This window comes from Mercenaria mercenaria, chromosome 15 (assembly GCF_021730395.1).
Source record: "Mercenaria mercenaria strain notata chromosome 15, MADL_Memer_1, whole genome shotgun sequence".
Lineage (NCBI taxonomy): Eukaryota > Metazoa > Mollusca > Bivalvia > Venerida > Veneridae > Mercenaria > Mercenaria mercenaria.
The window spans coordinates 56,506,767-56,527,168 of record NC_069375.1 but is presented as its reverse complement, the minus strand read 5'-3'; the positions used below and the strand labels follow the sequence as shown (position 1 = coordinate 56,527,168).

The following is a 20,402-nucleotide window of genomic DNA, read 5'->3' as shown; positions in this document are numbered from 1 at the left end:
GTTGATTGAGTCTGTTCATGAGCATTAATGAAAAATGGAACATTGCCCACGAACCCCACCCCGCCTTTCCCCTCTATCCACCCTCACCCCTTCTCCAAACCTGTCAGTTTACAGCTGGTATTATATCAGCATGTTTTCGTAGCCTGTGTCTTCCTACTTGATGACATGACTTGACCACATTATTCAGCAACAGACGTTTAAAACAGAATATTATGATACTATATCTTCCATATTTGCTATATCATAGTATAGGAAAGTGAAAGTAGATTTTTCCATTTTATCAAATGGCACGGGTCAAGAAAGGATACATGTAGATGTTTAAAACAATTAAATAGTTACAATTACTTATATTTATTTTAATTACGCGCAAAAAAGGTAATTTTAATTTTTTTGCCTTCTCCGCGGAACTTTATTTCGTGTATGTACAAGTTATCAGTCTATAGTATAGAGTCAGACAAAAATATTGACGTCACGCTCTATATATAGAATGTTGCGCATTGTGATATGAAGGACGTAACCAAAAGATAAGGAGATTTAGCATGACAAAATGGCCGAAGCAAGGGGATATGAAAGAGTTGAAGACTCTGGTGAGTTTTAGTTGTTTTAATCTTTTAAGGAATATTGAAAATATATCAATAAAAACAAAATGTTCTGTACATGCTTCCACCCGTTAAAATCTATGGTAGAAAAGACTATCGTAAAACGTGCATGCCTCGCGCAGCTTATGATTAAATGTGGCTTCGATCCTACGGGTTTATTGACTGTCCATTTTTAGCTAAAGGTCATTTAATCAATACCTGCCTTCAAGCACAATTGTATTAAATATTTCAAAATATCGTGTTTTTAATTTATTTTTTTTCTATTTTGTATTCTGTCATCGTTTCGGGCCAAGGTCATTTATCGTGTCATTCGCTTATCAGACGGTTTATTATCGCTTTTGGCATGCTCTTTAAGGGTAAATAAGCATATCAGGTAATGTTTAATGATATTCTATTACGTCTATCTAACTTTGTGCATTGAAATTTTATCACTGAGATAAATGCTGAGATATGCTGCCAGATTTTAAACTTACAGCAAACATAAGTTAAATGGTTGTAAGCTACAGTTTTGCAACATTCTATGACAGTTTTCATATTAAGTGTATTCTGTTATAGATTTAAAGAAAAAAAATAAAACAGAGAGCTAGATCCACATTGGAAATGTATATTTTATAATATTATATTAAATTTTGCAATTACTGCCCTTTAAAATGAAATAATTAAAAATGTGTTATAATGATCGCTTAATATCAAATTTAATTTCTAATTTTATTATAATAATAGCTTTATATTAAATATAATTTCTACTTGAACATTTACATATTTATATAAATTAAGATATCTAAAATTTCTGAAAAATAAATTCAAACAGTGCATTTGTAGTCTCACACCCATGATAGGATAAAGTGTATTTATTGATTTTACAAGCTTACATTTCTAATGGAAATAGATATATAGGAAAGGTGAAAATTCTGAATTACCTAAAATTATCCACCAGATTTAAAACTTTGACCCAGCGGTTCCGTAATTTAATTGCCATATCATTAAAATAATTTTCTAAAGTAAAAAAACATGTAAGAGATGACCCTGATTTTTTAATGTATATTCCAGTAATTTAGAAAGTTAAAAGAGACAAACATTGTTGAAGTTATATCATTCTACACAAATATCTCGCACACATTAAGCATAGACGCAATGACATAATGGTTACACAAACACACAGACTTATTTCACACACGGTTTACTAATGCCTCGGTTAAAACCGTACAATGTCCGTACGGATTTTAAAACTCGTGCGAATCGACCGAGTTTAGAATACTTAAGGTCTATTTACAATCGTAGCATCTGGTCTCACTACACACGGGCCCCGTAAGAAAAAATTAGAAGAATTATGCAGTCGTAGGATATCTGTACGGACGAAGACAAGTCGAACGGAGCTCGCAAAGAGCCCGGCCGTATCTCGCCCGTTGGCTTGTAAGGCGCTCGTACGATGTCCGTACGTAGTCCCTGTTACAGGAATAAACCAGCAAATGTATATCAGTCTGTAACGATGTGGCTCAATTTTGTAACACGACTCGACAGTGCTTGGTGGAACTTTAAGGCGCTGACCTTTAGATTTTTAATAAAGATGGTGTTGATACTTTGGCCATGTTATGACCATTAGAATATAAGATTTTGTTTCAAGACTATTTTCTTTTTTTAAATATGCCAGATCAAGAAAAAAAGAAGACCGACTCGGGAATCAAACCCGGACTGCCGCGGCAATGAAAGAGGTTCCGCTGTCAATACTAATATCGCAATAGATGATTTAGTGTTCAAAGTTCTGGAATTGATTTGATTGTACTACTTTTAATGATGTGTTTTCAACACAGGTGTTTATAATCAAGGCAACTTACCTCACGTGAAGCCTTACAGACGCTTTTCGATTTTCATTATAAAAGGTAGTAAAGTCAAATCATTCTTATGTGTTTCCCTAATATATAGTCTGTCAGAAATTAAATTTCAAAGCATTCTTTAGAAACACAGCACTAATTCCAAGATATCTAAAGGGTTTTTATGCCTTGGTCACAAAACCGTATGATGTCCGTACGTTTTCAAAATTCATACAAGTCCACTAATTTTCAAATCCTTACGATTTCTGTACAATATTGCGTCTGGTCACAGTTCCTAGGGTCCCGTACGATGATGCAATCGTAAGACATCCGACGGACATCGCAGACATTCCGTGCGGAGGTCACAAGAAGCCTAGCCGTACCTCGGTGCTTGCGAGTTCGTGCGGCACATCTGCACGGTGTGCGACGTCTGAAAAAAATACATTTACGATCGTAAGATATCCATGCGGACATCGCAGACAGGTCGCAAGGAAGTTGTACTGAGTCCGGCCGTATCTCATGCGATTTCCGTTGTCTCGTACGGCGCTCGTACGGTGCCTGCGACAAGAATAAACTAGTTTTGCAACGTCTGTAAGAATGTTTGTAGCCACTAATCGTAACGCCCTGCAAGCCTCGAGCAGACATCGAACGTTCTCATACAGTGTCCGTAATACCGTGCGGGACATCGTACATTGAATGTGCGAGGCCCTTACGATAGTTGTACGAGATTCAGGAAGCCGCGCAGTTTTCCAAATCCGTGCGAACCCCTCTTGGGCCCGTGCGGTTCTCGTATGGGGTTCCTGCGGTTGCTCCTGACTTCGAAAATTCTAACTAGCTAGATATAACTCGGGCTCTCGGTGAAATATTTTCACTGAGCTTCCGAGTCCTCCCCAAGTTCAAAAAAAAAATACACGGTGGTCGTAAGAATTAACTATGTCAGTGCGGGCGCCGAACGAGTTTGCCAAAATTCGACTGAAAATTCCCAGCACGGTATCCTTGATATAGTACGGACATTGTGCGTTGCCCATTGTTAGCCCTCTGCGTTAATTGTACGGCATCGGCAAGCTTCGCAGTTTTCCAAATCCGCACGGAACAGATTCTTGCGTGCTGCTCCCAACTTCGAAATTCTCTGTAAGTTTGCTGGAAACTCGGGAACTCGGGAGCTCGGTGGAACACTTTATCCAAGTTCTCTACGAGTTCAAAAATCCGTGAGAAATTCATACGAGTCAACAATGTCCGTACGGACGCTATAATACCAGTTTGCCAAAATTCAACTGAAAACCTACTCGTACGGAGCTCCTAACGTTCTTGAAACTTGAGTATAAGGAGCATTATTCTTGAAGCAATTACAACGCGACTTGAAAACAATAGCTTCATTTTTCATGTTATATTTTACAATCAATTCTGATATACATTTCTCTGTTTAAACACTCTTACGCTAAAATGACGTCACACTTATGTGCGGTGAAGTCAATGTCTTTGTTGCGATCAAGAAAGAGTACTATTGTATTTTATCTACTGTTTTAGGTCCAGGGCATAATAGAATCGAAATAGTTCAAAGTAAGAGTGTTTTAACACTATTTTTACACTTGGGCGGTATTATGTCGTACAAATAATTTATTTAACTATTACGCCCGACGTATAACCACCAACCATGCATAAATAGTGTTAAATCATTCTTTTGTTGTAAGGTATTTCTAAAATAAAGGATACGGCTTTGGACAAGAAAAATGCACAAACATATTTTACTTTAGTTTTAGAGACTCATCGATGAGACAACTGTAACTGCCTGCTAGTTGTAATATAGACATTTGCTATACAAAAGAGACAAAGGTTTACAATATTCCCAATTTATAAAATGAAAGATAAAGTTTAGATTAACACAAGAAAAAATACTTCATTCACTCTTCTTAAAATTACAAATGCGGAACTATCAACACAATACAGATAGATAGTAATCATCATAGCGCCATTAACTCAATGTTTGTCGTCAAAATCACTCTCCTTGCTACCCAGACGTAAGCGTTAGAACTATTGAATTACTTCCCCTTTTTCAATTGTCATATATTTAGACACTATAGTGAGCCATCAATGACGGAACGGATATGTGCCTCTATTTAATCTTATAAACAACTAAGCAAAAGTTTCTTTTCGCATTAGATTCTTTATTGGGGGGGTGGGGGGTTAACGTCGCACCGACACTATTATAGGTCATATGGCGACTTCGCATTAGATTCATAGAGTACATATTGTACATTGTAGCATAGCCGCTCCTCAAGCGCTCTGAATAAATAACTTAAGACACAGTTTTTGTATACAACTAATTTATTTTCCGTAACCAATAGTATAACTTCTAACTGGCAGAGCTGACAAAATTCCATCTAGCACAAGTAAGCCTTAAAGCATTTCATAACTCTCTGTCTTCGTCTTCATACCTTCTCAGGCTGTGAAAAGCATAAGGCTTTAGCCATAGCCGGCTTCCGAGCCACCACGTGGTTGCTGTGTGAGCGGGCGTCCCCTTACAGCTTAGTCCAACAATACACATTTTGTCTCCATATGTATACAGATTGGTAAAATACACCATTTACATAAGCAAAATTAATGAATTCTGGTACAAACCCATAAATAATAAACAATAACCTGTTTAGTCTCGCCTTTTTGTAAGAAAAGTGTTTCTTAACTTATGAAATGATATAAGGAGAGTGTGCTTTCTTTCAACAAAAAGAAATTATATCAATTTCTTTACAACATACATATTGTAAATAACTCTATATAACTATTCTGATGGGCAGCTAGGATATGACATTGAATCATTAAAAATACCTATAGTGCAATTGTATCATATATTGAGAACACAAATGATTGTAAATGTCGTCTGTTAAACTTTTCGCCTAGCCAATTTTCATGATAAAATCTGATTAACTAACCTTAACAGCTTTACAAAAGATAAATGGTTTGAATTGAAAGCTTAAATTCCATAAGGCTTTCACTTTTATGTCGAAAACAGATAAAGCAGCGGCCAAAATAGTTTACATGCATAATTCCTTGGTTAAATTGTCACTACTTCCAATATTACACATGGACTTACGTAGAATTAGAGGGAGGTAATCAAAGAATGCATTAACTTATGTGTCCTAGCTACTGCGTTAAGGAATATTCAAAACTTTAGTAAATACCTGAGAAAACAATTGTTTACATAGATTTTAACAAAAATAAACAAAGCTTATACTTTCATATCACAATTATATAGCACTCTTTTCATACAAAATATATGCTTTACTAAAACATGAAAAACGCATACATACATAGACATACATATAAGTTTATTGGTAAAATATTAAAAGGAATAATAATTAAAACAAGATCACCCCATAAATTATGTTCAACGTTAAATTACATTTAGAGGGCAATCTCTTTCCCAACACGGAACAAACCTGTCATTATTTGTTTGTTTTGAGTTTAACGCCTTTACGTTTTAGAGTATTTATCACCTTGTCCTGAAATGTTAAAAAGAAGAGGATTTGTCTTTTTTTCTAAACTTTAATATTTAAATTGACCATCATGTATGGCATAACATGTTACATCTTGGGAATTCAAACATTATGAGACTGTCAACATAAACTTAAGAAAACACAGTATATAAGCATATTACTTTCTCAAGTACCTCAAAGTATTCACCTCTATTAGAAACGCATTTACCCGCACAGAAAGCGCAGGTCTATGGATTTCGGTCACCTAGCGGGGCGAATTTTCCCGTGATGATTTCATAACATTTAATGTGCCTGAATTAATTATCCCTTCGCGTTTGATTCATGTGGAAAAGTTAGCGGTCACTTGCGGAGTACAGGTTTGTACAGGTATAGAATCGAGAAACACTTGTTAGGTTAACTGAGCTACCTTACATAACAGGAATACTGTTAAGATGCATTATTGTAAATAAGGCAGTAATGTTTTCGATAATACATTCTAAAACTACACAGTAAGTGATTGACCAGGTATTTTCACAACAGGATTTTTGGATAGAAGAAAAACGTGCAAAGAACCCGTTTTTGTGTTCTTTCCCCGACTACATCTCAGTGTTGTTATACTTCGTGGTCCTTCGGTATCATTGATTTCAGTTCATTTAGATTTGAAGCTTGAATACTGCTTAAGCCGGTGCTAGGGGCGTGAGCACTGTTGCATTTTCCATTACTGCTCATGAACAGACTCAATCAAACCGAGTCTGCAATTTTCACTGTTTGCATTGTTCTCGGTGCTTCCGAGGGATCTACTTTCCAGATTTTATTCTGATCGTTCTTGCTCTTTCCTTGCTTATCCTTCTTCGAAGTTCAAAATAACATACCTATGTCTCATCACCTGTGAGAAACTTATTAAACCTCCTTATGCCTGCCTTATCATAGATAGTTCTTGCTTTGCAACACTGCATCCTTTGAACGTTTGCTCATTGGTCAACATATGGGATACCCATCATGCACATACCCTTAGTTATTTCCAGTGTTTACCCAGACGTCTATAAACTCTACCAAATGAAATATCCACTGATGCAGTCATGTTGGTTGTCTGCTACAATGGCTGCTATAACAGCAATTTATAAGAAGATGATGGCTTTCAACAGGTAGACCTAGGACTCTAGATTCTCCCTGATTTAATAACCTTAACCCCCTATTCACCTATTTACGAGCACCTTATAATAAATCTCCGATAGCCAGTTGTTTCCCAAAATGGTTGCATATTGTTTATTTGAACGCACGTGTCCGGGACGAAATACACTCATACAGCTATACACGTACCCTTGTTTTCGTTTCTTGATTTTGTACTCACACGTTTTCTTATATGAAGCACAGCTACATATAAATTTTGCTTCGCAAGGACAAAAATCCTTCAAACCTCAAAAAGTTCAAAGATTTTAAAGTATAACGTAGATATTGAGCTTCTGTATTTCGATATAAATGTACAGATATAAACAGTTTGCTTTATTTAAGTTTCTGTCGTTACTTATTAACTGTTACACCTAACAATAGGATATCGTCACGCGCGTAACAATTTTAACTTTATGTGTAATACTATGCAATTTATTTTGAAAACGCATGTAGAAAAGAAAATCTTAAACACCTGTTAACGTCCAGTACATCAAACTAGATGCACAGCTTGTATCCATGGGACTTCACGACATCACTTTCATTTGGATATAACTCCAACAATTAGAGCACAATATACAACTGTATATAAAGACCATTTTGCCTGCAAATGCTTGAACCTTGAAGTGTACTTCAAAAAGTAGTTTTCAATTTTCAACAGCATATTTCAATCAATGTGTATGTGTGTTTTTTCTATACTTTTGTTTTATACAGATACAGATAAAGCGCGTGTTAAGAGCGAAAATGGACCAATATATACAATTATTTGTATTGATCATATATCTAGCATTATTCTGGTATAAACACGTTTGCATTTTCCGTTAAACAACTCAACTTGAAACTTTTCAGTGCATACATTACAAGACACCACTTAATGTAATAAGAACAGTAAATGCTATGAACATTTGTGTCAAAATCAATAGTGGCATGTCTCTAAACAAAGGCAGCTCTATTTCATATTTGACGTTTAATGGAGTAACATCAAATCGGACACTGACTATAAAAAAAAACATTTCTTTTATTTTTTTTAGTTCACCTGAGCACAAAGTGCTCAAAGGTAAGCTTTTGCGATCAACCTGTGTCCGTCGTCCGTCGTCGTCCGATCGTCCGGCCGTCGGTTTCGGCGTCGTCGTTAACAGTTTGACTGTTAACACTCTAGAGGTCACAATTTTTGGCTTACCTTAATGAAACTTGGTCAGAATCTTACCCTGAATGATATCTTGGACGAGTTTGATATTGAGTCATCTGGGGTCAAAAACTAGGTCACCAGATCAAATCAAAGTAAAAGCTTGTAAAAACTCAATCACAAGCTTGGCTCAAGCTTACTGAAACTTGGTCAGAATGGTACCCTCAATAAAATCGTAGAAGAATTCGATATTAAGTAATGTGGTGTCAAAGGCTAGGTCACCAGGTAAAATCAAAGGAAAAGTTTGTTAATACTCAAGAGGACAACATTTTGGCCCAACCTTAATTGAACTTGGTCAGAATGTTACTCTCAACAAAATCTTGGACGAGTTTGGTATTGGGTCATCTAGGACTAAAACTAGGTCATCAGCTCAAACGTAAGGAAAAGCTTGTTAAGACTTTGGAGGTAATATTTATGACTGCATATTCATAAAACGTTGCCAAACTGTTAATGTTGATGATCTTTAGGTCAAGTTCGAATCTGGGTTATGTTGGAATAAAAATTAGGTCACGAGATGATATCAAATGAAAAGCTTGTTAACAGCGTAGAGGCCACAGTTATGACTGTATCTTAATGGAACTTGGTCAGAATGATAATCTTGATGATCTTAGGTCAATAGGTCAGGTGAGCAATACATGACTTTCATGACCCTCTTGTTAAATGACGTTACCGCAATTTATCATATTTCATACACGAACAGTCGGTTGATAAATTTGAAGATCTTTTGATCAAGTTAAAATCTGGGTCAGGTGGAGTCAAAAACAAGGTCACCAGATCAAATAGAAAGAAAAACCAGTATACACACTATTAGCCACATTAAAGATATATCTTAATGAAACTTGGTCAGAACGTTAATCTTGATAATCATTGGGTCAAGATTAAATCTGGGTCAATTTAGGTCAAAAACAAGGTCACCAGATAAAATAAATGGAAAAGCTTGTTAACACACTAGAGGCAACATTTATGACCATATCTTAATGGAACTTGGTCAGAATGTTAACCATAAACTACGTTACCAGATCAAATTAAAAGTAAAGCTTGTTAATACTCTAGACACCTAATTTTAAGTTTTAAACTCACGGAAATTTATCAGAATATTTGTCTGGATGACCTCTAGGTCAAGAGTAAATTTGAGTCATGTGGGTTTAAAAACCAGGTCACCAGGTCAAATTAAAATTTCAATTTGTTAACAATCTAGATGTTAAATATATGATTATATCTTCGTGAAACTTGGTCAGGAGGTTTAAAATATTGAGTATCCTTAGGCTATGTTGGAAACATGGTCGTATGGACTCTAAAACTAGGTCATCAGGTCAAATCAAAGGTAAATCTAGTAAACACTCTAGAGACTAAATTTATGACTTTATCTCTATGAGACTTGCCCAGAATGTTTATCATAATGATCATAAGAGTAACTGTTACTCTGAATCAGATGTGGTCAAAAACTAGGTCAATAGGTCAGATCAAAAGTAAAGCTTGTTAACAATCTAGAAGCCGCATTTATGACCGTATCTTCGTGAACTTGATCAGAATGTTAATCTTGATGATCTTTAGGTCAGGTTCTATTCTAGGTCACTAGCTAATTTATAAGGTCAGATTTCAGGAAAAACTACTTAACACTCCAGTGGCCACAATTATGACCACATCATACTGAAACTTGGTCAGAATGTTAATCTTGATGATGATAGGTCAATAGGTCAGGTGAGCGATACAAGACTTTCATGACCCTCTTGTTAAATGACGTTACCGCAATTTATCATATTTCATACACGAACAGTCGGTTGTCAAAAGAAAAAAAAAATAACCTACGTATAACTTACTAAACAATTGGTCATATTTATTCACTTTAAAGTCCATTTCATACCGCGTCCGATGATTAGGAGGGAATTAGTTTTAGTCATTGTCTTTCAATCGGTCGGTCAGTCGGTTTTTTGCATGGTAACATGTGTGCATATAATTATGGATATAGATAGCAAACCTGTATAAAAAATCACAAATTTCAACCCAACCGGCCCTTTTCCTCACACACTCGCTGTATTTGATAACTATTTCATTCTAATTGTTACTATTATAGACCCAGACATCTGTATGAATTAGAAATCCACTGTTGTATTTTGGAAGGTATCAATCAAACAGTGAATAAATACATGCAGTTTAACTACGAAATGATATACTTTTCCCACACAGAAAGGTTGACATGTTTTATTTTCGGGATCGGATGAGTTCAGTCTTGTTAAGTCTTATTCTATTTATCTTTTAATCCATTTAATGTTAAACTTTTACCACACTTTAAAAGACTGTTAATGACCTACATATTGAATACCCAGTTACATGTAACTATTTTACTACATGTACACACGTAACACAACCTGGAAACAAATGCAAGAAAAGCAGGGACAATATCTTTCTATTTATGCAAAACTTTATTTAAAAATATCTTAATGAACTCAATGAATTGAATAACACATTACTTTGCACAAAAATGTAAATGTTCTATTCAGTAATGTTTTATTTTTGAAAATGTGACTGGAAATCTTGTACAGTTAGCAAGTACATCTGTACCAAATAGATAAATACTCTGTTAATAACATGTTAACAACACACAAAGTTTACCTTGACTTATTTAATGTTATAAATGTAATCCCTTGCTGATAATTGAATACTTTAGATTATATAGGATGCCAAGAAGCATATACACATATTTGCGTTTTACCTCCCTTTACTTTGTCTTTATCATGTTATCGCTATGCCGTTAATTGCAAAGATTAACTTAAAAGACATACATTATGGTTGTATGATTGATTAAGACATATTTAATACAAAAATGTATTTTGTTCATGCCATATCTGTACGTTGAAGATATTGCAATTTATACTGAATTTATAACATTACAGCGAAGTATATCCTATTAAGCACTACTTTAAAAACACACAAGATAGAACTAAATGTTCCATTTGAAAATGGTTAATACACTCAATCATTCATTCATGTAACATACAAAGTGCATACAGTACATTTTAGAGTACCATAGTGAACCTTAGAAATATGACGCTAAAGGCATTTACACACACTTATTTATTACATGTTGAAACATTTATACAAATCGGGATGCATGTATCATTGATCTGTTTTAATTTTAAAGCATCAATTCTACTTTCTTTACTTTTGTCAACGAAGAAGACCTTAAAAAACATTTATTTAACAGTCAGTGTTCCTTCATCATTTAATGTATACATTTTGTACATCAGTCTGAGTATACTGGTATCAATATCATATTTATTTTATATTTTTATTTTATGAATCATTATTTTGGCCAATAATTACATCTACATCGATAATTCATTTTTAGGTAATATACAGATATGTTTTTATGTATATTTTTCTTAGTTTTGAAAAATTGTGAAGAGTATCAATGTACTCATATACGTATGATTTTAACTTACCTGAGCACAATGTGCTCAAGGTGAGGTATTGTGACCGGTCATTGCCCGGCGTCAATCGTCCGTCGTGCGCCATCCGTCGTGAGTTGTGCGTGTCGCCCGTCAAACTCTGCTTTATAAACACTCTAGAGGCCACATGTTTGACCAAATCTTTATGCCACTTGGTCAGACTTGAATCTGGGTTATGTTGGTCCAAAAACTAGATCACCAGGTCAAATCAAAGGAAAAGCTTATGAGCCCTCTTGAGGCAAAGGTTTTACTCAAGCTTCATGAAAGGGCTTGGTTCACTCATAAGTGGAAATGGCACAAAATCAAACGATGTTGAAATATTATTTTAATGAATGATAAACAATTCATGAAGCAAAATCTCATATTTAATTAATTTGAAATTCTGCTGTTGCCATGGCAACCGATTGATTTTTTATGAGGACAGGACAATTTAGTACAACAATTGTATCAGAACGTATAATTAACATCTACATAATTATGCTAAGATATAACCCTATGTAACGCCTATAATTCGAGACCAAAAAAAAAACAACAACAACAACAACAAAAAAAAAAACAGTACGGTTGTCATGGAATGGATACGAAGATAAATGAGAATATTTGCTATGCCTGTTTTGTATGGAATAAAACCAGTTAAGGTCATTCTTTAGAAAAGATAACATATGTAATTTTTTATGGATATCATCATTCATAATTAATACAATATATTTCTGTTGCTATGATTACAATGGAGTTTTGTTTTAAAAAAAATGCATCAGTGAAAAGTGTTCTTCAAACAATGTTGATTTTGTCTTCCAAGAAAAACAGAAAATATGTCTGTATGGAAGATCTCTAGTGCAATCAGGTCACCATGATAAATCAAACGAAAACTTGTGAACACTCTAGAGGCAACAGTAGCGACTATATCTTTATGAAACGTGATCTGAATGTTTGTCGTCATGATCTCTAGTTCTAGTCCAAAACTGGGTCATGCATGTTCACCGCTAGATCAGTATGCCAAATCACAGGAAAATTCTATAGACCTCAAATTCTATAGACCTCAAACTCACAGACATTTGTCAGAATATTTGTCTTGATGACTTATAGGTCAAGCAAGGGTTTAACACCAGGTCGCCTGGTGAAATCAAAGGAAACGCTTGCGAACATTCTAGAGACCAAGTTTGTGACTCAACCTCTATGAAACTAGGTCGAAATATTGTTCTTAATGATCTCTAGACCAAAATGGAAGTACCATTGTGCGGGGTTAAAAACTAGGTCACTAGGTCAGACCGAAGAAAATTGTTGTTACTGCTTTAGAGTCCACAGTTTAAGTGTGAAACTCATGAGATTTAGAATATTAAGGTTAATTTTGCCGTATTAAACAAGTGGAAGTAGACATTATGACACTATTTATTGAAGCGGACCTTATCCAGATATCTGACTCAAAGCCGTATGATTTCACCAATTGAGCTAACTAGGTTTGTTTTGTAAATATCCTTATAACGCTACTGTTTCTAATATTTAAGATTAGATTTTAAAAATAAAACTTGCTTTTTACTCACGGGAATAACTGCATTTATCACTTTTATCATATGAATACACAAACTGATAGTGTGTGTTTACTTGAAATTCAATCTAAAACAAAAGTTACGTGGACAGAGCAATATATATTCTAGACATTTTTTAAAAATTCTAGCAGAAAAATATCTTAAAATTTATACCTTTTAGTTTAAATAAATCAGATAACGAAATGTGATAATCTTGACTTCATCATCTTCTTAAATATCTTTTCTAAAAGCAATCATTGTAGCGTTAACATATTTAAAAGTATGTCCCGATAAAAATCTCACAATCAGGCAAGTAAAGCAGCATATTATATTCTTAATGTACAAAATGACTAAAACTTAATGTTTTATACAAGAGGAATCTGTATTCAGAAGAAGAGGAATCTGTATTCAGATTCTGGAATTTTATCCTTTCAGTTCAAAAACTGCGTTAAAAATTAATACAACAAAATAAAACAACATAATATTTCGCGCTTAAATTTACGCATTTATTAAGATTTTTAATACAATTTCGTAAAGTTATGAACAAACTGGAAAAATTAATAAATGAAAGGAAACATAAATCTGAAACTGTTCGTAAATTTACGAACAAGTAAATTTACTAAGTAGCTTAAACTAATTCAATTCCGTTTTTTTTTTGTGTGAAACATTTGCATAAATTTACGAATAAGCTAAAAAAGTGAGAAAAAGATCATATTGTACGATATGTAAATTTGTCACAGTTAGTTAATTTACGGACCTATAACAGTTTAAAGTTCTCTTTAGCACAAATCTGAGAAATGTCAAAAGATCCACTTCGTAAATTTACGAACAAGCTTAAAAGTGAAAAAAATAACAGCTTGTAAGAAATAAAGTTTGTAAAGTTACGGACAAATAATAATTTTGTTAATTTACTGATTCTACCTTTGCGATCAGTGTAGATCATGACCAGCCTGCATATCCAAGATTTGCTCAATTTATATTACACTTATAATGATTAATGTCTGCAATGTGTGGGACCTCGAGATTATAGTAAAAATTAAAGCCTCGAATCACAGTATATGTAGCTGGACACAGTGTAAATGTGCTATGTCATTAAAGAATTGGAAGTTTGTTTTAAAACTACCAACACTTACTGTATGATATTTAATTACAAATGTAGCTCTACACACCCAGTTGATTTATATATTTAGTAAAGTTTAATATATTTGATTCACATTTTCTTTATTTGAAGTAAATACATAAATATCAAATATTTTAGTAAAAGATGGCTATTGGATAACTTTAAGAAGGGGTAGGGGAGGGGGGGGGGGCACTGATTAATTTTTAGATTTTTAAGTGCTCAGCCTTAAACTACACATTTTGGCTTGAAATATATTTACATAAACATACATTAAATAAACCAAAGTCCGGGTTAGGGTTAGTCTTTTCATAACTTCGTTTTCCTTTTATTACAATCTTAAGACCCTTTTAAGACTTGTATTTATTCACTCGATAAGGCTGTTAAGTAGTTAAGCTTCGCTGTTGTTTCCAATACTGTGGCAGATTTATACTAAACTCATATCTTAATTTAGAAATATCACATAGCTGTTAGGCAGATGATCATGATATGATCTTTTACCTGACTTTTGTAACAGACCTATGACTTATATTACTAGGTAACATTAAGTTTAAATCTAAAAAACGTATTTTGTAGAATATGTAATACATGACTCTTTATAGCCAGTTTTTATTTGTTCTATCTAAATCTTTGGCAGACAAAAGTTTAGAAAAGCTTGTTATTCCATTATCATTTAAACTTTATTACCAAAATTAAAAAAAGAAGTGATGATTAGTGAAAAATGTTTAGGTTCATATTGTGACCAACATGTCAAACGCAAGACCCAGGTCAGTATAGGTCAGTGGTAAAGGTCACTCTCTGATCTTAAAGGGTATATATAAGGTCATGCATTTATGCTCTTAGTGTGTAGCCGGTAGTATTTCATATACTGAGTTAGTTTCATCGTTCTAATTCTTCGGTATTAAACCACCTGGAGTAACGCCTTGATTATTACTAAGAAAAGAAATAAAGCTCTATATATTCTACGATAAACAATAGTTGACGCATGGACTGGTAAGAAACCATTATGACATCAGTTATGACGTCAAGTTACTGCATTACGTCTGATACATTACCCTTCCTGGTAAATGAAGTCTAACATGATATTTAACTAAATAGGTCAATCAAATAATATAGTTATATGTTATGAAACTCTAAGAGTCTTTAAAAAAAATTTAAGAAGTGTGCAACAAACTGGATGGATTTAAAGGTAGATAATCAGATTTTGGCCATGTAACAGATTTGTTCGAAACTTTAGCATCTGATCATTTACACTCATTTATGTTCACTTAACACTTAATACAAATTAAATTTTCACTGGAGGTATTTTTAAAATTTCATTTTCCTATCCTGGTTGCCCAACCAAGATAGAGTTATTTTATCATAAGTATAAATTTGATAAACATACTTTGCCTAAGGAAATGTATAAATATTAGACATATTGTAATATATTTGTAAAATATTTGCATTAAAAATTATGTATTTAGATGGAATTCATTAGAAACGCAAGTTTAAAAAAATATTATTACCTCCTTTTGCCTATAACTGGTTGTATTTTAAAAGAGGATTTTATATCGAGATTCCTCTTTTTCAGCCAAAACCTTAAAAAAAAGCGCGCTTTTTTTCCAAATTCTGTTTGTCTTTCTTCGTAAATTTTTTAGCGAAGAAAAAATCAACACGCTTTTCTTCACACATTTAACCTCATCACCTAAAACTTTACGTGCTTTTTGTTCCAATTTACAACATACTCTCTTCGTAAATTTTTCAACGGAAGTAAAAATCAACACATAAAATGACATGTCATGATACATTTATTTCATATATATATAATACATATAATACATAATAAAAATGTTATTTGGAAATTTTCAAATATAATAAAGTTTGTAAATTTACGAACAACCGTTTAATGGCATTTCATAAGAACAAAAACATACTTAAGTTTTAGCGCTAAGATATTATTAATTAAGACAAGTTCGTAAATTTACGAATGGAATAAGTCGTAAAAATTTCATAATACATAAATCGGATTTTAAAAGTCTTCAAAAGAAGTAGTTCGTAAATTTACGAAGTTTGCCAAAAGCGATGTTATTTGAAAATTTTCAAATATAATAAAGTTCGTAAATTTACAAACAACCGTTAAATGGCATTTCATAAGAAATAAAAACATACTTAAGTTTTAGAACTAAGATATTATTATTTAAGACATGTTCGTAAATTTACGAATGGAATAAGTCGTAAAAATTTCATATAAACTTATACATAAATTGGATTTTAAAAGTGTTCAAAAGAAGTAGTTCGTAAATTTACGAAGTTTGCCAAGGCTTGGCCCGAAATAAGGTAACAAATAAAAATGGAACAATCAGCTTTGTATAAAAAAGAAATGTGCATTTGTCACTGTTCGTAAATTTACGAAGTAGCTTAAACTGATTAAATTTCTCTCTTTTTTTTGCAAACATTTGAGAAAGTTAAGCAGCTGGACTTTGTAAATTTACAAACAAGCCAAAAAAGTGAAAGATATAAGGAATGTAAATTTGACACAGTTCATAAATTTACGAACAAGTAACAACTTCGTAAATTTACAAAGTAGCTTCTACTGATTCAAATTTCTATTTTTGAAAAAATCTGAAAAACTTCAAAAGTCCAACTTCGTAAATTTACGAACAAGATGAAAAAGTGTGAAAAACTTAAAAATGCAAAGAAATGTAAATTTACGCAGTAGCTTGAAGTAACTACAATATCTATTTTGCAAATATATGAAAAACTTCAAAAGTTCCACTTCGTAAAATTACGAACAAGATGAAAATTGTGGAAAATTTACAAATGTGAAGAAATGTAAATCTGACATAATTTGTTAATTTATGTACAAATAACAGCTTCGTAAATTTACGAAGTAGCTTGAAGTGATTAAATTTTTTTTTTTCAAAAACCCGAGAAACTTCAGAAGTTCCACTTCGTAAAATTACTAACTAGATGAAAAAAACAAAACACAGTTTCTTAAATGGGAAACTTTTACAGTAAAAATGCAAAGTAGAGTTATGGGACCTTCACAGTGCATGTTAGAGCATGACAGTGAACAAGTGTGTGAAGTTTCAATCCATTCCATTAGTGGATACTGAGATAACATACAAAGATTTAACAAAAAACTGCTAAGTTGAAAAAGGGGCATAATTTTGAAAAAAAAAGAGTAGAGTTATGGGACTTGCTTTGAGTGCATGTCAGATCATGACAGTGAACAAGTATGTGAAGTTTCAATCCATTCCCATTAGTAAGTACTGAGATAACAGCTTACAAACAAAACCTTAACCAAAAATTAAGTCGAAAAAGGGGCATAATTTTGTAAAAAAGCAAAATAGAGTTATGGAACCTGTGCAATGCAAGTCAGTTTATCACAGTGAATAAGTGTGTGAAGTTTCAATCCATTCCCACAAGTGGTTACTGAAATACCAGCTTACATACAAAACCTTAACCAAATCGGGACGCGGACGCCATTGCGGACGCATGGCCGAGTCGACTATTCATAGAATAGTAGAGCTAAAAACACAGTGACTTGAATTGAAACAATGAAAAAACAGAAAATAAATCTACCAAAAAACCCGCAACCATCAGACATTTCAAGGCTTTGATTGAATAAAGTCAGGGGAGGTTACTTATATGAAATAAGAACATATACCTTTATGTCAGGAATTAAGTTTTAAAGCAATCACATTGGTAGACAAATAAAATCTGCTTATTACTTAAAATTATCAGCAACTGTCAGTTACACAATCTTGATGCGAAACGAAATATCAAGAATGTGATATGAAGTTATTCAGGTGCTGAATAGATTAATGATTTCAGATTTAAAAAAATACTTTTAATTTACAAATAAAATGAACTTCATACATTTACAAACAACACTTATTTTCTATTAATGTATAAAAAAAATAATAAAATAGTGACTTGTAAATATACAGGTACCATCCATGTTGTATCACAGAAAAGTGGTCTCAGTTTTTCCCTATGGCTAATAATATAAAAAGTTACTAAAAATAAGCTATTTATAGCAACGTAAAAGGGAAGTAATTAAAAAGAAAAGTATTGTAAGTGAACAAAAGAAGGATCTGCCAAATAAATCTGTTGACATAAATGAAATTTCAGATCAGTATCTTCATTAGTTATGGAGATATACCCATTTTAATTTGAAATAAAGGGAGGTAATTTGACATAAAATAAATCCATAGTTATCTACCCTAATTGGCTCATTGCAACTAATGACAATAATGAAATTTCAAATAAGTCCTATAAGTACCTACTGATATAAATCCATTTTGATTACAATCAGGAGAGGTAATCAGATATAAAATAACTCTGAACCTACGCTTGGATCTGATTTGTCATGGAATCCAAGAATTTTTGTTGTTGGAGTTATTTTGCAAGTTTGTATCAAATAAAACCATAAATGAAGTCTCTACATGGCTGCACAGCCAAAATAGACAATTTTGGACCTTTAAGGGGAAATAACTCTGGAACCCATGATGAAATCTGGCCAGTTCAAGAAAGGAACCAAGATCTTGTGGTGATACAAGTTTTGTGCAAGTTTGATTAAATTCAAATCATAAATGAAGCTGCTATTGTGCAGACAAGGTCAAAATAGCTAATTTTGGCCCTTTTAGGGGCCATAATTCTGGAACCCATAATGGGATCTGGCCGATTCAACTAAGGAATCAAGATCTTATGGTGACACAAGTTTTGTGCAAGTTTGATTAAATTCAAATCATAAATGAAGCTGCTATTGTGCAGACAAGGTCAAAATAGCTAATTCTGGCCCTTTCAGGGGCCATAACTCTGGTACCCATAATGGAATCTCACCTGTTCAAGAAAGGAACCAAGGTCTTATAGTGATACAAGTTGTGTGCAAGTTTGGTTAAAATCAAATCATAAATGAAGCTGCTACTGTGCAGACAAGGTCAAAATAGCTAATTCTGGTCCTTTCAGGGGCCATAACTCTGGAACCCATAAAGGAATCTGGCCAGTTCAAGAAAGGATCCAAGATCTTATGGTGATACAAGTTGTGTGCCAGTTTGGTTAAAATCAAATCATAAATAAAGCTGCTATTGTGCAGACAAGGTCAAAATAGCTAATATTGGCCCTTTCAGGGGCCATAACTCTGGAACCCATAACGGGATCTGGCCAGTTCAAGAAAGGAACCGAGATCTTATGGTGATACAAGTTGTGTGCAAGTTTGGTTAAAATAAAATCATAAATGAAACCACTATCGTGCAGACAAGAAATTGTTGACGGACGCACACACGGACGGACGGTCTGAGACGGACGAAGGGTGGTCACAAAAGTTTAAAAAAAGGGTGGGGGATGTTGTTGCATTATCAGGGTGCTGGGCAAGACCGAGAGTGAGGTTGGCGAACAGTACAACTTTGCATGCTAATAAATATTCATGGAACGTTTGAAAATAAAATAATAAAAAAAATAATTTGAGGGTGGATGGGAGGGGCAGGGGGAGGGGATGTGATCAAGGTAAGGTGGTGGCCAGGTGTGGGTACAAAACTTCAGATGTTTATACTAAATGTTCATGGGAAAGAATGAAAGAAGTTTAATGAAATTCTACCAATGGGTTGGTTTGTTATGTACAAATCTGTAGATTTTTAAACATTCAATTAAAGGGCAATAACTCTATGGAAAATTGACCAATTGAAAAAAAGACAGGCATCATCGAAGTATGTTTTATATTTATTTCTAGTTTTATGAAATTCTACCAGCTTGTTACTGAGAAATGGCTGCAGACGTGGATTTTTCATTAAATCAAGGGCAAAAACTCTAAGGGAAATTGACCAATCCGATAAAAACCTTGATGGGCATCATCGCAGTATGTTGGTTCATGTTTAATTTAAGTTTCCTGAAATTTATACCTTCTAGTTTACTGAGAAATGGCTGCGGACGGACGGACTGACTGACGGACAAACAATGCCATTTCAATACCCCTCTCCCAATTTCATCGGCGGGGATATTAAAACTTTCAGGGGCCACACATGACTTAAACTGATCCGTTCAATAATTAAACCAAGAGCATGATACCAATTATATCATATTTTTAATAAAAT

The 20,402-nt window shown here is 33.6% G+C and overlaps 1 protein-coding gene across 1 annotated transcript in view; it reads left to right on the top strand.

The window, feature by feature from the left end:
* The first annotated feature begins 513 nt into the window (after positions 1-513).
* LOC123555447 (GTPase IMAP family member 7-like) overlaps positions 514-20,402 on the top strand; it is a 39,003-nt gene continuing 19,114 nt past the window's right edge. The window contains exon 1 of the mRNA XM_045346071.2: positions 514-587. Within this exon, the coding sequence (XP_045202006.1) occupies positions 548-587 (40 nt within the window). The 5' untranslated portion in view covers positions 514-547. The remainder of the gene's footprint in view (positions 588-20,402) is intronic.